The 16,273-nt window shown below is 34.1% G+C and overlaps 2 protein-coding genes and 1 pseudogene across 2 annotated transcripts; all 3 read right to left on the reverse strand.

Moving 5' to 3' along the window:
• Positions 1-348: 348 nt before the first annotated feature.
• LOC124885296 (phosphatidylglycerophosphate phosphatase 1, chloroplastic/mitochondrial-like) lies at positions 349-12,367 on the reverse strand. The gene is made up of 6 exons (XM_047409564.1): positions 12,234-12,367; positions 5,215-5,292; positions 5,038-5,128; positions 4,629-4,728; positions 4,473-4,539; positions 349-991 (listed from the first exon to the last, which is right to left on the reverse strand). The coding sequence occupies exons 3-6, from the start codon at positions 5,093-5,095 to the stop codon at positions 956-958; spliced, it is 261 nt and encodes an 86-aa protein (XP_047265520.1). The 5' UTR covers positions 5,096-5,128; positions 5,215-5,292; positions 12,234-12,367; the 3' UTR covers positions 349-955.
• LOC107864986 (phosphatidylglycerophosphate phosphatase 1, chloroplastic/mitochondrial-like) lies at positions 5,150-6,260 on the reverse strand. Its single transcript, XM_016711362.2, has 2 exons — positions 5,909-6,260; positions 5,150-5,292 (listed from the first exon to the last, which is right to left on the reverse strand). Exons 1-2 carry the CDS (start codon positions 6,258-6,260, stop codon positions 5,150-5,152), a joined length of 495 nt encoding a protein of 164 aa, XP_016566848.2.
• LOC107862885 lies at positions 7,125-12,512 on the reverse strand (annotated as a pseudogene).
• Positions 12,513-16,273: the final 3,761 nt, after the last annotated feature.

The following is a 16,273-nucleotide window of genomic DNA, read 5'->3' on the forward strand; positions in this document are numbered from 1 at the left end:
ATATATACTGTGTAATATTGACACTATTATATTACTCTAGAAATAACGGTTAGAAAGTCGTTCATAATAAGTGAACTAGCACTATGAAAAACAACGTATTACAAATTACAATATATCAACATATATTGTCAGCATATGTAAAGTGAAACCAAATCTCATTTTCTTTTGAATTAAATTTGAAGAAAAAGGATCATCATGAATGATTGCAGCTCTAACGTTTATATACTGTTTATGTAATTTTGACACCATTATATCACCCTAAAAATAAGTAGCTATCAGAAAATCTTTAATAATAAGTGAATTTATAATCTAAAATATAAGAAAAATAACATGTTATAATTGGTTGACTTTTTCTAGGCAGACCAAATACCTTTGACTTTGTTTTTAAGTATTTTATGTCGTTCTTAAGAAATCATCTTCCCCATGCAAAGTACTATAAATTTGGCATGTTAGTTCTTAAAGCAAATTATTATTAACACATACCAAAAGCTTTGTTGAGTTTCCCTTTCATTGTTAATGGCTATGGATATCAACTTTCTCCTTTCGAATTATTTCACCTTGTTATCAAACTTTTTCATAATTGTCATTTCCCTTTTGTTGAAACATTACAAAAATGTCCACAAACACAACCAAAAACAAACTTCCACCAGGAGAAATGGGACTACCATGGATAGGTGAAACCCTAGAATTTTACAAATCCCAAAAGAAGAACAAATTATTTGAAGAATTTGTTCAACTTCAAATCGAAAAATATGATAAAACCTTCAAAACAAGACTCATGGGTGCACACCAACAGTAGTTGTATGTGGAGCAGAAGCCAATATGTTCTTCATGTCTAATAAATTCAAATTGGTTATATTTGTTCCCAATGTTGTGACAAAATATAACTGCTCCTTAATACATCCTGATGAACCAATTGTCATGGATCCCCTTCCTTTCCCTTCCAAAGGGATGCCTATTCAAATTTCTTCAAAGTTTTACCATTAGTTGTCTGCATGAGCAAAGTCACGAAAAAGCTTATGTCAATACCCATTAATGTTGTTCATATTACTATTTGATAAAGAAGAATATTAACGTTCAGAGATTCAGTTAAAAAAAAAAAATGAACAACAGAATATTTGTCTAACATGACTGCAACTGTGGTTGTATTGGGAGTTAGGTTCATGAATTTATTTGAAAATTTTGTTTCTATCAATCAAGTTGGTGGAATTGTATATATCAAATAGTAACAATGTTGACACACTTAAGGGCAATTCACAAATTAACTAAGGGAATGTCATTATCATCAGCCAAGAGTCATAGAACACAATTCTATATTGGCTTGCAACATCTGGAAACAAAGTGACAGTTGCGTTTAAATCAACCAAAACATTATATACTACTTATTCAACTAAGAGAATGAACTCGTTGACAAACAACCAAAATGTTTGTGTCATCACCTCCGATTAGCTTTTTAAATCGACATAATACATATATTGAAACTTTAACTTGGCAGAACTAGCAACTAAACAGACTTTCATCTCCGAAGTGTCAATCGAACACTCCAACTTACAAAATGATCATCAAGACACCTCCAAAATTTGTGTGTCGTATCAGCATGGGGAATCCACGAGACACGTACAATGAGGACAAGTTGGAGTGTTTGGTTGCTGGTTGGGACCAAGTTGAGTTGTCTAGATGTGCACTCTCAAAGTTGGAGTGCTTGCTTGCCGGGTGAAGTCAAGTTCGAGCATCCATTTATGTATTATGCCTTTCAGCTTCAAGCGTAAACATCCTCAATTCAAGAGGGAAAGTTCATCTATGATTCAGTCAGATAAATGTAGAAATGATTGATATAGCCTTCTTATCAGATTCCAGACACAAGACGCAAACCGATGGAAATAATAATCCTGTATAATTATTTGTTGCCGTAACAAAAATTGTTCATGGTCGGGTTGTTTTCTTTTTCCTTGGGGGGATGGGGAGGTGATGAGGAGATGAATTTGTGCCACTAAATCTAAAGAAACAACCTAATGCGGATCGTCTTTTACACACTGCTTGCAATCAGGAAGAAGTGAGTGACTGGTTGGCTTCATCCCTTGCCAAGACCATCTGTTCACAAAGGCCACCTCAAGTACCCTAACCAGCAGATATTTTGTTCTTTCAATCAAAACATTCCACAACAAAACTAGATAAATTGGAAGGAGGGAAGCATCTCATCTAAAACAAGTTACTTTACTAAATAGTAAGGCCATATACAATTATTTTTTATCCTAAACTTTCTGGATATTTACCTTGTGGATGAATACATAGACAAACACCTAAACTCCTCTGAATTTTCATTTAGCTACCCTAAACATGATATGAGATGCATGTAGTTCAGATATGGCTGACTTGGCAAAGAAGCAAATGAAAGAAAGATATGCGGCACTTAATCCAAACAAATAGCTCTTGAGCCAAAGAAAAAAGTCTACTATTTTCAACTCCCTGCCGCTCACTCTTCTCCCAGAGAAAAACAATTCTTTCCATCAGTGAAACAAAACCAAGACTCAAAAGCTAATAAGAAACTCGACATTCATCTTTCTCCTCTCTTTTCTGTCGGTCTTTGTTCTCCATTCTCACTGTAGAAGACCAACCTTTAACAAAAAGAGGAACTTCCTGGAAATTCAAGCTCCAAAAAGACTTATTGGTTACCAATGAATTCTTTCCCATTGACCATCATAGGTTGTTAATGAGTTTAGAGACAGGGATCGATGATGTGCTTTGTCTGTCACAACGGTTCCCATAGCCATTGCTACAGCTTAGATTGCCTTACTTGTTAATCAAGCTTTCCTGAGAATTGGTGAGGCTAATTTTATTCACTCTGCACTCTCATTTTTTTGGCTGCATTTTGGTACACTAACTTAAGATTTAAGCTAATCTAGTTTGAAATCAATTGAGGTGTTTTTTCCATTGTAATACTCTGCCATGTATAATTTTGTTTTCTGGTTCATCTTGGCTGATTTGACTTGGTCATTCCAGGTATTGCAATGGAAACAATGGAATATTTTATCAAATGAAGTAGATCACATGCATGAATATTTTCGTTTTTTATTTTCATGGAAGAGGGGGTTGTGGTTGTTCGTTGGTGGATTTTAGGGGGAAAATGTGAGAGGTCTTGTTTCATTGAGAGAGGAGAGACGAGAAAGCATTAAATGAGGAAGAAGAAAGTACATGTCAGCTCATATTCAACATATGCACGCGCTCAATACATGTAATACCCACGCTATGTGCCACCTCAGCAACATGTATCTAATAGGCACAAATTTACGTATAAAGTCTACTTTTCACTTGGCCATCTAGAGATAGTTTGCCCTGAGTTGGGATACAGAGTTGAAAGAGTATGCCAATATATCAATCCATCTTCATCAACAGGCCAAGATCTTCATGAATATAGGTCAGGTGTTAATAGGTCATAGGTTTAGTTTATATAGCGAAATGAATATTCGGACAAGTTTATGTGTGTGTCTATGTATTCATCCTTACTTTTTTACTGTCAGTCAGCATCTTACACACACGTCGCCTAACAAAGCACATGGTATACAAAGAAGGTGTCAATATGCCATTTTAGTAATTTACATCTTCAGCATCAATAAAATATCAACCTGATGAGATGCTACTTGACATTAAAGAAAAGTGGTTATGTCTGCACTAAAATTTGAGTAACCCGTCGAAAAAGGGAAAGAAAACCTCATAACGAATTGTTATATAGAGCTTAAGGCAGCAGACACGCCAGTGATTTTGGAAGTCAAAATGACAAAATAATACAGGCGATGGACCTAATTCTCAAGACCAGCTAACAGAATATAGTGGATGAGGCATCCAATGTACCAACTCCCGTTGGCAGATGTATATGACAGCAAGATGCCCAAACAGTTTAAGCATCAGAAAGGTTGTCTTTACTTGAAAATAGTGCAACTTTATTGAGACACAAGTAACAGAAATATCAGTTAGTTTCGAGCAAGGGAGAATAAAATGTTGACTCTACAGCCACTACCAAGGACTTATCTCAATGGACAATGCCAGCAAAACGACAGCTGCTGGCAAACAATTTAACTGAGAGCAGCCAGAAAGTCTGATGGCTTACTGAGTAAAAGGAGCCTGGGCCAAGAAGCCTGATCAGCAGATCAGTGCTCAGCTTATACACAACCTCCCACTACAGTTAGTATCACAACAATAACACGAAAGTTTCACTTCAGATATTGGATATTTGCTGTTAAAAGGTAAAAAGAACTGTGGAAGCATTCAGCTTTGGATGAAAAAGTTAAAATTGATAGCTCAAGAGGTTAACACTATTGGAAATTTAGTTCAACATAGGTGGGATTAGTTGAGGTGTGTGCAAGCTAACCTGGATGCCAAAGTTATTAAAATGTTGATTAGCATAGCCTAGGGTAAGTCATTATTCAATTAACATGTACCAATCGTCAAAGAAATCAGTCTTCAGGAAATCTAACCTGCTGTACAATTAATGGCTCCTCTGCACAACTTAATGGCGCTGTCAAAATAGTAAGAAAACCATTTCTGTTACCATAAACTATGTCAGTAAACGGCCTATCACCAACCTGCGAAGGACACAACATGGACAGTCAACTTAGGGTGGAGAAGCTTACGAAAAATTGAAAGAACCAAAATGTATCATAATAAGTCTCGATGATTCACAACCGAATTGCTTTTCAATTTCATCAGCTGTTCCAGCTGGCTTCTTCACCCCTAAAATATACAGATAAAGAAAACAGCAATTATAAATAGCACCAACTCATACATATGCAAGTAATATCAATATAAATTTCTAAATTGTTTGATTTAGCATTGTTAATTCCTGCTACATAAAGACATATGATGAGAAGCTGGAATTACTATTGAAATGGACATACAATTCATACTCTCTCCATCCCAATTTATGTCATGTAGTTTGACTGGCCATGGAGTTCAAGAAATACGGGAAGACTTTGCAATGCTCCAAAACTACCCTTAAGATTAATGAATTGAATTTAAATATAAGAGTACAATTTTGTGAACCTTTTACCAAATACGTGGGATCCAACATGGGAAAAATATTGACAACGTCATCAACCATTTGTCAAATAGGGAAATGTGTCATTCTTTGGGACTGACAGAAAAGAAAAGTGTGTCAAGTAAATTGAGACATAAGAAGTGATACATTACCGCAAAATTGAAATAGCAAATTCAACTTACCGTGCTTAATGACTTTAATTCCAATCACACGTTCAAGAATTCTGGCTTTTCTACCACCAGGGTCATATTCATCTAATCCTACAAATTTACAAATAAAAAATACCAAGAAAAGCAAAAGGAAACTGTTGAGAATACAATTAAATAATAAAGTATGTTCTCGCTAACGGCTTAAGACTTCAGATGAGATGGTCATGCACTTCAACATGGTACCAGAGCAAGTAGAGTCATGGAATTGAATCTCACCGCCACCCATTATCAAAAAAAAAATTCCACGTGCTTAGGCTCATGAAAAAGAATCAGGCCCGCACGTGAGGGGCGCATTGAGAATACAATCAAATAATAAATGCACAATCTCTAAACATGACATTTAAACTTGGCATCGGCTAGCAAGTAAGCCTCTAACTTTGAGAGCATACATCTAGGTACCTCAACTTGGTCTCAACTGCCAACTAAACACTCCAACTCATCCCCTCTATATCTCGTGGATCCCCAATGCTAACATGGCACATAAATTTTTGATGTGTCTAGATGTGCATACTCAAAGTTACCTCGATTACTCATTTGCCATCTGAGGCCAAGTTTGAGTGTTTGTTTACGTATTATACCTATAATTAAAATGCGCTCTCACTAACCGCTCAATCTTTTAAATGGAGTAATCACACACTTCAACATAATCAAGAATACAAGATTTTACCTGCGGAGTTGCTATACACTGCAATATTATTACCAAACAGCGATTTGCACTGATCGATGGACGAAGCAAGAGGAGACCACAAGTTCAAAGAATAAGGAACAGTAATCGTATTATCCTTATCAAACACAACACCTTCAAACCCCCTTCTCTTCAGCTCAACCCAATCAATATAACTTATATCTTTCACACTAACATGCGGGATCGCTAAATGCTTATCCTTAGAAAAAAACCCTAATGAAGAAACAAGCCCCTCTACATTAATCCTTTGTCCTAATGCAGCTTTCAATTCTGTCCACCACATGTTTGTTTTAATGCCTGAATGAACTGAAAGGTCAAAATCCTTATCCCTCATCTTCGTATTCGTCGTAGTGGGTTGTTGCTGCGTCTTCTTGTTGTTGAATAGAAGAACAAAATTCTTCCCAATTAATTACGGGTTTGTTGTTGTTGTCATTTTTTTGTTGGTGTTTTTTGCTGTAACTATGTGTAGAAGAAGAACTGAGAGTGAAACAACAACACTTTGAGGTGCGGAGAGAAAGTGTACATTAGCCAAGAAGCTAAAATCAACACTGAAGAATATCTCCACATTTGATCTGAATGACAGAACAAACAAAACCATGTCAACCATGAGCTGCTTCCTCACCTTTTTTTTATAACAGAAAATCATACCACGTGACATGGATATAATTTGAAAGGGCAAAGGGCAGCCTAGTGCACTAAAGCTCCTGTTATGCATTGGGTCCGGAAAGGAACAAAGGGTCTATTGTATGCAGCCCTTTCCTGCATTTCTGCAAGAGGTTGTTTCCACAGCTTGAACCTGTGACCTCCTGGTCAAATGGCAACAACTTTACCAATTATACGAAGGTTCCCCTTCATATTTGAACCAATTGATAAGCAATGTAAACTTACTGGAACAAGGAGAGCGAATGACCCATTTAACAGTGCTTGGATTACCTAAAAAGAAACTAAATCCAAATAGCAAACAAATAATGCCATGCTCAACCTAAAATTACATGAACAATCAGATTAAATTCTGACAATATAACGCAAACTGTGATTATCAAACAGAGCTAAATGCATGATATCATCTCTGAGAAGTAATACCAGAACACACATATCGTCAGACATACATAATCACTGTAACAACAATCAACTAACTGCTTTGAAGATATAACATGCTAAAGAGACGTGTTAAGACAAGGAATGAGAAGAAACTTAATAAAGAAAAAGTATTCAGCTGAGAGTGAAAATAGAAGAACTAACAATATTTCATAGATCTCATGTAACAATCTCTTATAAAAGTTAAATAAACCCAAAAAAAAATACAATGTAGCATCATCAAGCTTATAAAGAGATATCGAACAAAATAAACCATAAAAAAGCGTTACAGCTTAAGAGCCGCTATTGCTTCAGATTTGAAGTCAACTCTCAAACTCAACACTCTTCTAACCTCAGCTGGAGTAAATCTCCAGGTCATGGGTCCTGAGTTTTCACCCCAGAAATCCAGAATTTCCGATACCTTCTCCAAGTTTAATATTGTAGCCATTTGGGTTAGACGAGCAAATTTGTCCCTAACAGTCCTCTGGGTCATGCTGGAGAAGTAGCTCACAATGGCTCGAACATCTCTGTCAAGTTGAAGACCTCCAATTTGACTGAATCTCTTTTGCATCATGATAACCTCAAGCCTCTTAACAACAAAGTCGATGACCAGATGTACAAGGGAGTCATAATTGTTAGCAGTCATCAGTGGTTGAAGCCAAGCCACATTGGTCTCTACAGCGTGGAGAAGCCTTTGAACCCATGGGTCATTTACCTCATTATCAGCATATTCAGATTCAGACAGCTCATAGCTGATTGGTGCAACAGTATCCAACACTGGCGGAATTCGAGGTATCACAGTCGCTACTAGTTGTTCCAAGCCAATGTTCAAGGCCTTCTCGAAACCATTGTTCATCTCATTTAATTCAGATAAACATGATTTGCCCCTCTCTATCTGCTGGTGCAGGAAATACCTGACAATGCACTCCAATTAAGACCAGCACAAAAGAACCAAAGGTAGAAAAAAAGAAGGAAAAATGTAACCTAAATGGTTCTTCTGAATTCATTTTGAGGTTATGATTCATCCTGAAGGTAATCTTTTTTATAAGCGATTAGCTTCAGAATGAATCATAATCCCAAAAATCCCTTCAATGCTCGAAGACTAAAGGCAAGAGATGAATGTAACAGATATCATTCTAAATTACGAAGGTAAGGATGAGAAAGCAAAGAAAGAAAGAGTAACCTAAAGATGGTATAATCCCAGTGAAATCCGAGGCTATATATGGATACTTGAAGTTCAAGGGATCCTCAGAAGCACAACGATTTTCATGTCGCAAGACTATGGCATATAATGGATGTAACAGACAACCATTCTAGAATTCAATGTTCAACTTACTTATCGCCCAAACCCAAAAAAGATGGACAGATTAGAACTAAAAGGGATGCAGTACAGTACATCATGCTAGTACACCTGCCCGTCTACCAACATTTCATAGCATACATGAAGTTGAGCGACAAAATTACAGCTTCACTTATTCACCTCTCAAAAAGCAGATGCCAAATTCATAAACTACACTAACATTGAAATAATACGAGCAGATCAATACATGAATCTAGGACTAACCTCAGCACATTGTTCTTCAATCTCATGCCGTAATTTCAATGCATACTCACCACTCACATCCATATTATTCAAAGCCGTGGCAATCTCCATACCTGTCTTTTGAACAGCAACACCACCGGTAAACAGCTTTGCTCCAGGATTAGGCTCTCTGATCTTCTGCTGCAAAGCCTCATTGTACTCACCACCCAATAGACTTACAGCATTGCTTAAAACTGCAATCACAGAGTTGATATTTGAAGTGGATATGAACCTCCGAAAACAGCTCTGCAGAACATAGAAGACATCGTCCACCATGGAAGTTGTGAGACTATCAAACACGAGTTCATCAATTTTTATCGCTTTCCTCACATTCTCAACCATAAAGTATCCTTCCAAGATTACATAATAACCAGTAATATCCTGCACAACTTTACTGAAATTACCACTCCTAAACGCCTTTGTGGCACGGGGACCTAATTCAGGATCAACAGAACTCAAACCCCTAATCTTCGATATCATATACCCCGTATAATCCTCACCCAACTGCGTCAAAGACGATATCTCCCCCAAATACACTTCGATCTCTCTAGGGTCCGGTCCTTCAACTCCAACAGACAACAAATCACTCTTGTAAGAATTAATCTCCAAAGTCACTTTCGTTAGCTTCCTATACTCCATATACTTCTTTATAATAGTAGAACCGCGAGAATCACACTCTTCTTGCTGCTCACATATCGCGTAAACAATCCCATCCTCTCCACACAAGCTCCTTAATGATTCATCATTCTCCTCAATAACCAAAACAATATCTTTAAACAGATTTGTCAAACACGACACAAAATTAACCTCATTCTGACCATTTCCCCGGTGATCACTCATCATTTCCACCAATTGTTCATACTCAATATGCGATCTCATAGCAATAACATTCTTCAAATACGCCATGTAAACTTGCAATCTCTCCTCCTCCAATGCCAATGGCGGATACAGCCTTATAAACCTCAAAACTGTCGAATGATCACGCCTATCAACTGCTTCCCCTAATTTCCTCCTGACAATTCTGATAAAGAAATGGACTTTGGGCCTAACTCAACCTCAAAAGCTAGCTCATGAGAGGAGGATTGCCCAAGACCATATAAGGAGACCAAGGACCCTTTAACCAACCGATGTGGGACTCCAACACCCCCCGCACGCCCAGGGCTGGACATCTGGAGCGTGGACAATATAAGATGGGGGTCCAACATCAGAAACAATGAACTGGGTGGGGGCCTGTCTCTGATACCATGATAAAGAAATAAACCTTGGGCCTAACTCAACCTCAAAAACTAGTTCATGAGAGGAGGATTGCCCAAGACCATATAAGAAGACCAGGGACCCTTTAACCCGTCCCTTTAACCCACCGATGTAGGACTCCAACAAATTCCTTCAAGCTGCTTCTTCGAAGCGAGCAACTGCTCTTTCTAATCCGAAGCAGCTGAATCCTTATACTTCGCATCAAGCTGAAGAAATGTCTAGACAAAACCCGCAGCAGATTCATAATCCTCCGAATCAAGCGCCTTCCGCACACCGTCAAGGCAATGAGACCGATCAACAATCGCACCAATACGCAACAACGTATCATTTGTCAATTTTCTACCGAATGCCTCTCAATATTGAGAGTCTTTCCATTAAATAGAAAATATTCAATGATTACATCCCTAAAGATCCATCTTTCTATCTCTAAAGATCAGCTTTTCTATCCCTCGAAATCCACTATTCTATCCCATCAAATTTGCTCTACTAAAGTCATTATTATTCTCTTTAACTACTAAATTAAATCTATGTAATTACACTAATATACAACAATATATGGTTACATTAATATATACAATATTTACATCATGCTAACATCCCCCCTCAAATTGATGCCGGTAGATCAAGAAGCATCAATTTGCCGACTAGAAACTGATGTCGTCGTCGTGCCATTGATTTTGTAAATGCATCAGCTATTTGAAGATCACTGGACACGTGCGGAAGAGTAATGACACCTTTATCTACAGCTTCTCGTATATAATGACAGTCTACTTTGATGTGTTTGGTCCGCTTATGATAAACCGGATTAGTAGCAATCTGAATAGCACTTGTATTGTCAGCATGGAGAGGAGCAGGATTAGATTGAGGAAATCCAATCTTAGCAAGTAATCCACGAAGCCACACAATCTCGGAGCAAGCAATAGACATTGCTCGACCTTCTTCCTGATCCAACTATATTTCGGCAATTAGTTGGGAGCTTAAATTACCTTACTATTACCAGGCCATGAGACACTCTATGATTATGTGTCCTTGTTGTTTGCAATAATTACAAAACTTCTTGCCACAATTGCTAGCAATATGACCATATCCCTTGCAACTGTAGCATTGAGTTCTAGTCATATCCCTACCCTTTTCTTTACCTTGGGCAGCAAATGCAACAACTATATCATCAACTTGCTTGAAAGCATTTTGTGTGACAAAACGCTGCTCTTCACAGAGTAATTCCTAAAAAAAACATCCAAGGAGGGAGACGGGTCACGATTCATCAAGTGAGAGCGAACACTCTCAAACTCAGAGTGTAACTTCATCAAAAATTGATCTCGCTTGCTTTGCTCATGAACTTGTTGAATTACAGAGAGAGATTCAGCAGGTATTTTGGCATAAACAATATTTATAATTTCAGCCCATAAGTTCTGAAATCTAGAAAAATAATCTTGAACAGAAAGACTTCCTTGAGAGTAATTAGCGATTTCAGACTCTACGTGAAAGCGTCGGGCACTGTTATCTTGGTTGTAAACCCTTTGTAAATAATCCCACATGGCTTTAGCTGTCTTATAAGGCCTGAGATTAAGAACAATAAGAGGGTCAATTGACCCTAAAAACCATGTCATCACCCGAGCATCTTTAATCTTCCATTCACCTAATTTTGTAGGATCAATAGGGGCAGGATCGGCTCCATCTATATGGCCCCATAGTTCTTTTCCAGTGACAATCACCTAATTTTGTAGGATCAATAGGGGCAGGATCGGCTCCATCTATATGGCCCCATAGTTCTTTTCCAGTGACAAATAACTGAAACTAAAACTCCCATGATGAAAAATTCTTTCCAATGAAACAAATACTGAATGATTCAAACAGATATGAAGTCATATTTATGAAAACTAGAAACACTGACTCAAAAAGAATAACCAAAATGACCAAGATCAAAATTCAAGGTGTTAATTGCCGAAGAACAATCAACAAAAAAACAAAATTTTCCAAAAAGACCGAAAGGAATCACAAATGAACTCTATGAAATAAGACAGTCAAGATAAGGCTCTGATACCATGCCAATTTACTGTTGAATGCCTCTCAATATTAAGAGTATTGTCATTAAATAGAAAATATTCAAAAATAACATCCCTAAGATCCATTTTTCTATCCCTAAAGATAAGTTTTTCTATCCCTCTAAATCCGTTTTTCTATCCTATGAAGTCTGCTCTACTAAAGTTACTATTATTCTCTTTAATTACTAAGTCAAATATATGTAATTACACTGATATACAACAATATATGGTTACATTAATATATATACAATATTTACATCATGCTAACATCATTAACACGCGATTGCACTAGATCTAACTGACACACTTTCGCGCTTACTTGATCAGCAAGTAACGACGTAGAACTCACATTGGCACACAAATGTTCGGCATCTGCTTTAACAATATCGAGTATTTGTGCAGATTTTTGCAAGCTTGACAACAGTTTATCGAGGTCAGTACGATGCGAAAGTATTGTATCGAGTTCTAGATCTAGTCCCCGTTGATAAGCAATACATTCATGGAGAAGCCTAGTCATTGCTCCGATGTCGGTGAGATTACGCACTTCTTCTAACGATTCCGGTGTCCCGAATTTCGAGGAATATGAATCTATGTTGGTCGATTCGTCGGATTCTACTCGAAGTGCCATTTTTCTCCGGCGAAGTTTGATGAATTTCAAGATTCCGACGGTGAATCGCCGGCGATAAATCGGGTCGGATCAGTTTATTTTGGGTCCATTTGGTGAAGCTTTTGAATTAGTTGAGTGAAATTTCAGTTTATTGAGGAAGGAGGAGGCTGAAATTTTAGTTTACAGTAATAGCTCGAATTTGTCAATGTTACAAAATTAGCCATGCACAATGATCAATTTCCGCCCATTTAAAATATAGCCGATTTGTAGTTGTAGAGTAGCTTGTGTTTCTTGTTTTTTTTTTTTTTTCTCGTATTTCTTAGCTAGATTACGACTAATATTATTCCTTTTTTTACTGTTACTACTATTAATAAGAGTAAAAAAACAGACAACTCTTCATCAACATATTTGTTTCTTCAACTATTTTAGTTATTTCGTAATTTTATTATATTATTCTTAATTAATTATTTATATATAAGAAAATTAATAATATTTAATTAAAAAAATAAAATAGATATTTATGACATGTCTATTTCAGTTGCTTCAATAGTAGTTTTACTATATCACCTTAAATTAATTATTATAATTCATCTAGGTATTAAAAAATTAATAATTTTTAATAAATAATAAGATAGATATAAATGATAAATTAATTCTTGATATTATAAATTAATAGGACATCTTATATGAGATTTATTTTAAAAAATTCACAAATATGTTTGCTCCATAATTTTATTATATGACCCTTAATTAATTATTGTAAAATATTTACATATAAGAAAATTAATTTAATAAAAAAAGGTAAAATAGACATTTATGACATGTCTACTTCAGTTGCTTCAACCGTAATTTTATCATATCACCCAAAATTAATCATTATAAGTCATTTAGATATTAAAAATTTAATAATATTTAATAAAAATAAAATTGACTTAAAATGATAAATTTATTCTTGATACTTTAAATTAACATGACATCTTATATGAGACTCATTTAAAAAAACTTCACAAATATTCTCACATACTAATTTTGTTATATCACGTCTAATTAAGTATTATAAGTCATTTAGGATATATCCACTTCGCTGCTTCAATCATAAAATTTGGTTGACTCTCGAATTTATTACAGTACTACTTAAATTGGAGTAAAAGAAAAAATATTATAAATTATAATAATTAAAAATTTAAATTATTTTAAGAATATAATTGAATATCAATGCCACAAAAATTTGGACAAGGGGAGTAACTATATTATTTGAAAATAACATAAAAAAATATTATAAATTACAATAGCTAATAATTTAAAATATTTAAAAACATATTAAGAATCTGATTGATTATATAAATAAGATTTGTGTCACGTAAATTCGGGATAGTTTTGACATTTTATAATTTGCATGTTTTATTGTTTTAATTTAGTAATTTGTTGATCCAAATGATGTTTTCGAATTCAACATGTTTTAAAAATTTAGTACTTTGTTTATTTTAATTTATTTACTTTATTTTGGTAAAATATTATATATTTAAAAATTATGAAAAAAATAATTATAAGTCATAACTATTAATATGTTAAAATATTTTAAAAAATATATAGTAACAAAATATGATTGATTTTTGAAATTTTGACAGTGTCACATAAATTAAGATAAAGCAAGTAACAAAATTATTTGAAATTACATTAAAAGATACTAAAATCACAAAGATTAACAATTTAAAATATTTAAAAAAATATATTAGTAAAAAAATTTGACTGACTCATAAATTCTAAAATTGGGATAAAGCGAGTAACATAAATTACTAAATTACATAAAAGATACTATAAATCACAATGATTAGCAACTTAAATTATTTAAAAATTTGATTGACACTCCAAATGCCATTTGTACTATATAAATTGAGACAACATAAATAATGTATGTTGGACTCGTGCTGGCACAGACTACAGTATCTAGTCTAACTAATAAGAGGGAAAGGGAAAAGAGAAAAGCATACAGCGGACCGTCAGTATCCGCGCTTCCTCAATGTAATACTAGTTGTTTTGGCCCGGCGGTTCAGTGCTTGATATTGTATGCAAGAGGTCTGATATTGAGCCCATTAAATTTAATATTTTTCACTTTTCATTTATTTGTTAATATATTATGGCACTCTATAATTTGTATTTTCATCTGTATAAAATATTTTAATAGTAAAAAATCTTTTCCAAATAATTTATATATTTGAAAATAATGTAAAAATTACTCTAAATCACAATAATTAATTATTTAAAAAATTACAGTTAAAAAAGGTTGTTTGACTCTCAAAATTTTATTTGTGACATATAAATTAATGTACAAAAAAGTAACATAATTTCTTTGTTCTAATCTACGTGGCACAGTTCAAACTTCAAAATTAAATAATTTTATTTTTCACTTGAAATTTGAACATAAATTCTTTGAATTTTTTAAAATTACAACCACGGCTTTGAAAACTATGTGAAAAATACAACAATTCACAATAATTAACAATTCAAACTATTTAAAAAATATATAACAAAAATTATTATCGAAGAAAATCTTGATTAAATCACAAATTTGAAAGGTGCCATATAATTTGAGACAAAGAAGATATTATTTTCATTTACAAATACTATTAACATTATATTTATAAAAAGAATATTTTTATTATCCGATTTCATATTATTGGGCCCATACTTTGCAGGGGCGTCTCGCAACTAGTTAGTTCATACAAGTGCTTGTCTAGTTAATTTGTGCCCATTTGATTCATTCTTGCTAATTTTGTTCATATTTTTATCTTTTAGTTTCGTTGCGTGATTGTGTTATTCTTAGTTCCTTTTATGATTTTTTTTACTCTTTGTGTGACATAAGTATTATTTTGAAAAAATACTTAAAAGTTTGCTTTTAAGATGATTTGAGATTATAGCATCGTGAGATGAATAAGAGATTTTTTTATGTGAAAAAATCTTTGAATATCGATCATTTTATGTGATCATAAAACAAACTACTAATGAAGCTAGTAGAATACATGCTACACATTTGTATTGTTATAAAATTATTAAGAATTGGAATCTAAAACTATATTTGTAGTTATAAAATTTTATAATAGTTAAACAAATAGATACAGAAATGTAATTTTCGTTTTTTAAACAAAATAATGAAGAAACAATATCAAGTAAAAGTGAAAGGAGTTAGGGTGTATTGTTTTAGTAATGTAAATCGTTAGTACACAAAATATTCTACGCTATTAGGTAATTTGACTTGTTATTGCTGGTTACGTAATTATTTACATAAAAATTAAAAAAGAAAAAATTAGGTAATCTGTAATAGCAAATCAAATTTATCTGATTGTGTAGAATATTTTGTACACTGACGGTGCACAAAATTTAAATTCTTAATTTTTTTTTTATTTTTTCCAATAGACTTTAAACAGAATGTGTCACATAAAAAAGATGTTTATATTGCTCTCTCTTTACTCATACTGGGCTAGCTATCAGTATCAAATACGAAGACTATTTTTGAAAGTCAATTAATCAATGTCAGGAATCAAATCACACAATTAGCATATTGTATTCAGCCTTCATAAAAAGTGGAGAAAGTGTCATTCTTTTCGGTATCAAGTAACTAATTATCTTTGTTTACCAAAAATAAAGTAACTTGTCTTTCTTTTCTTTCCCACTATTTTGGAAAATTCATGGCATAAGGAACTTCTTGATTAAGAAATAAAAAAGGCTAGAAGTTCCAAAAAGCAATATGTGGAATTATCTTTTATTTCAAAACATAGCTTTTA

The sequence above is a fragment of the Capsicum annuum genome, chromosome 3 (assembly GCF_002878395.1).
Source record: "Capsicum annuum cultivar UCD-10X-F1 chromosome 3, UCD10Xv1.1, whole genome shotgun sequence".
In the NCBI taxonomy this organism is placed as follows: Eukaryota; Viridiplantae; Streptophyta; class Magnoliopsida; order Solanales; family Solanaceae; genus Capsicum; species Capsicum annuum.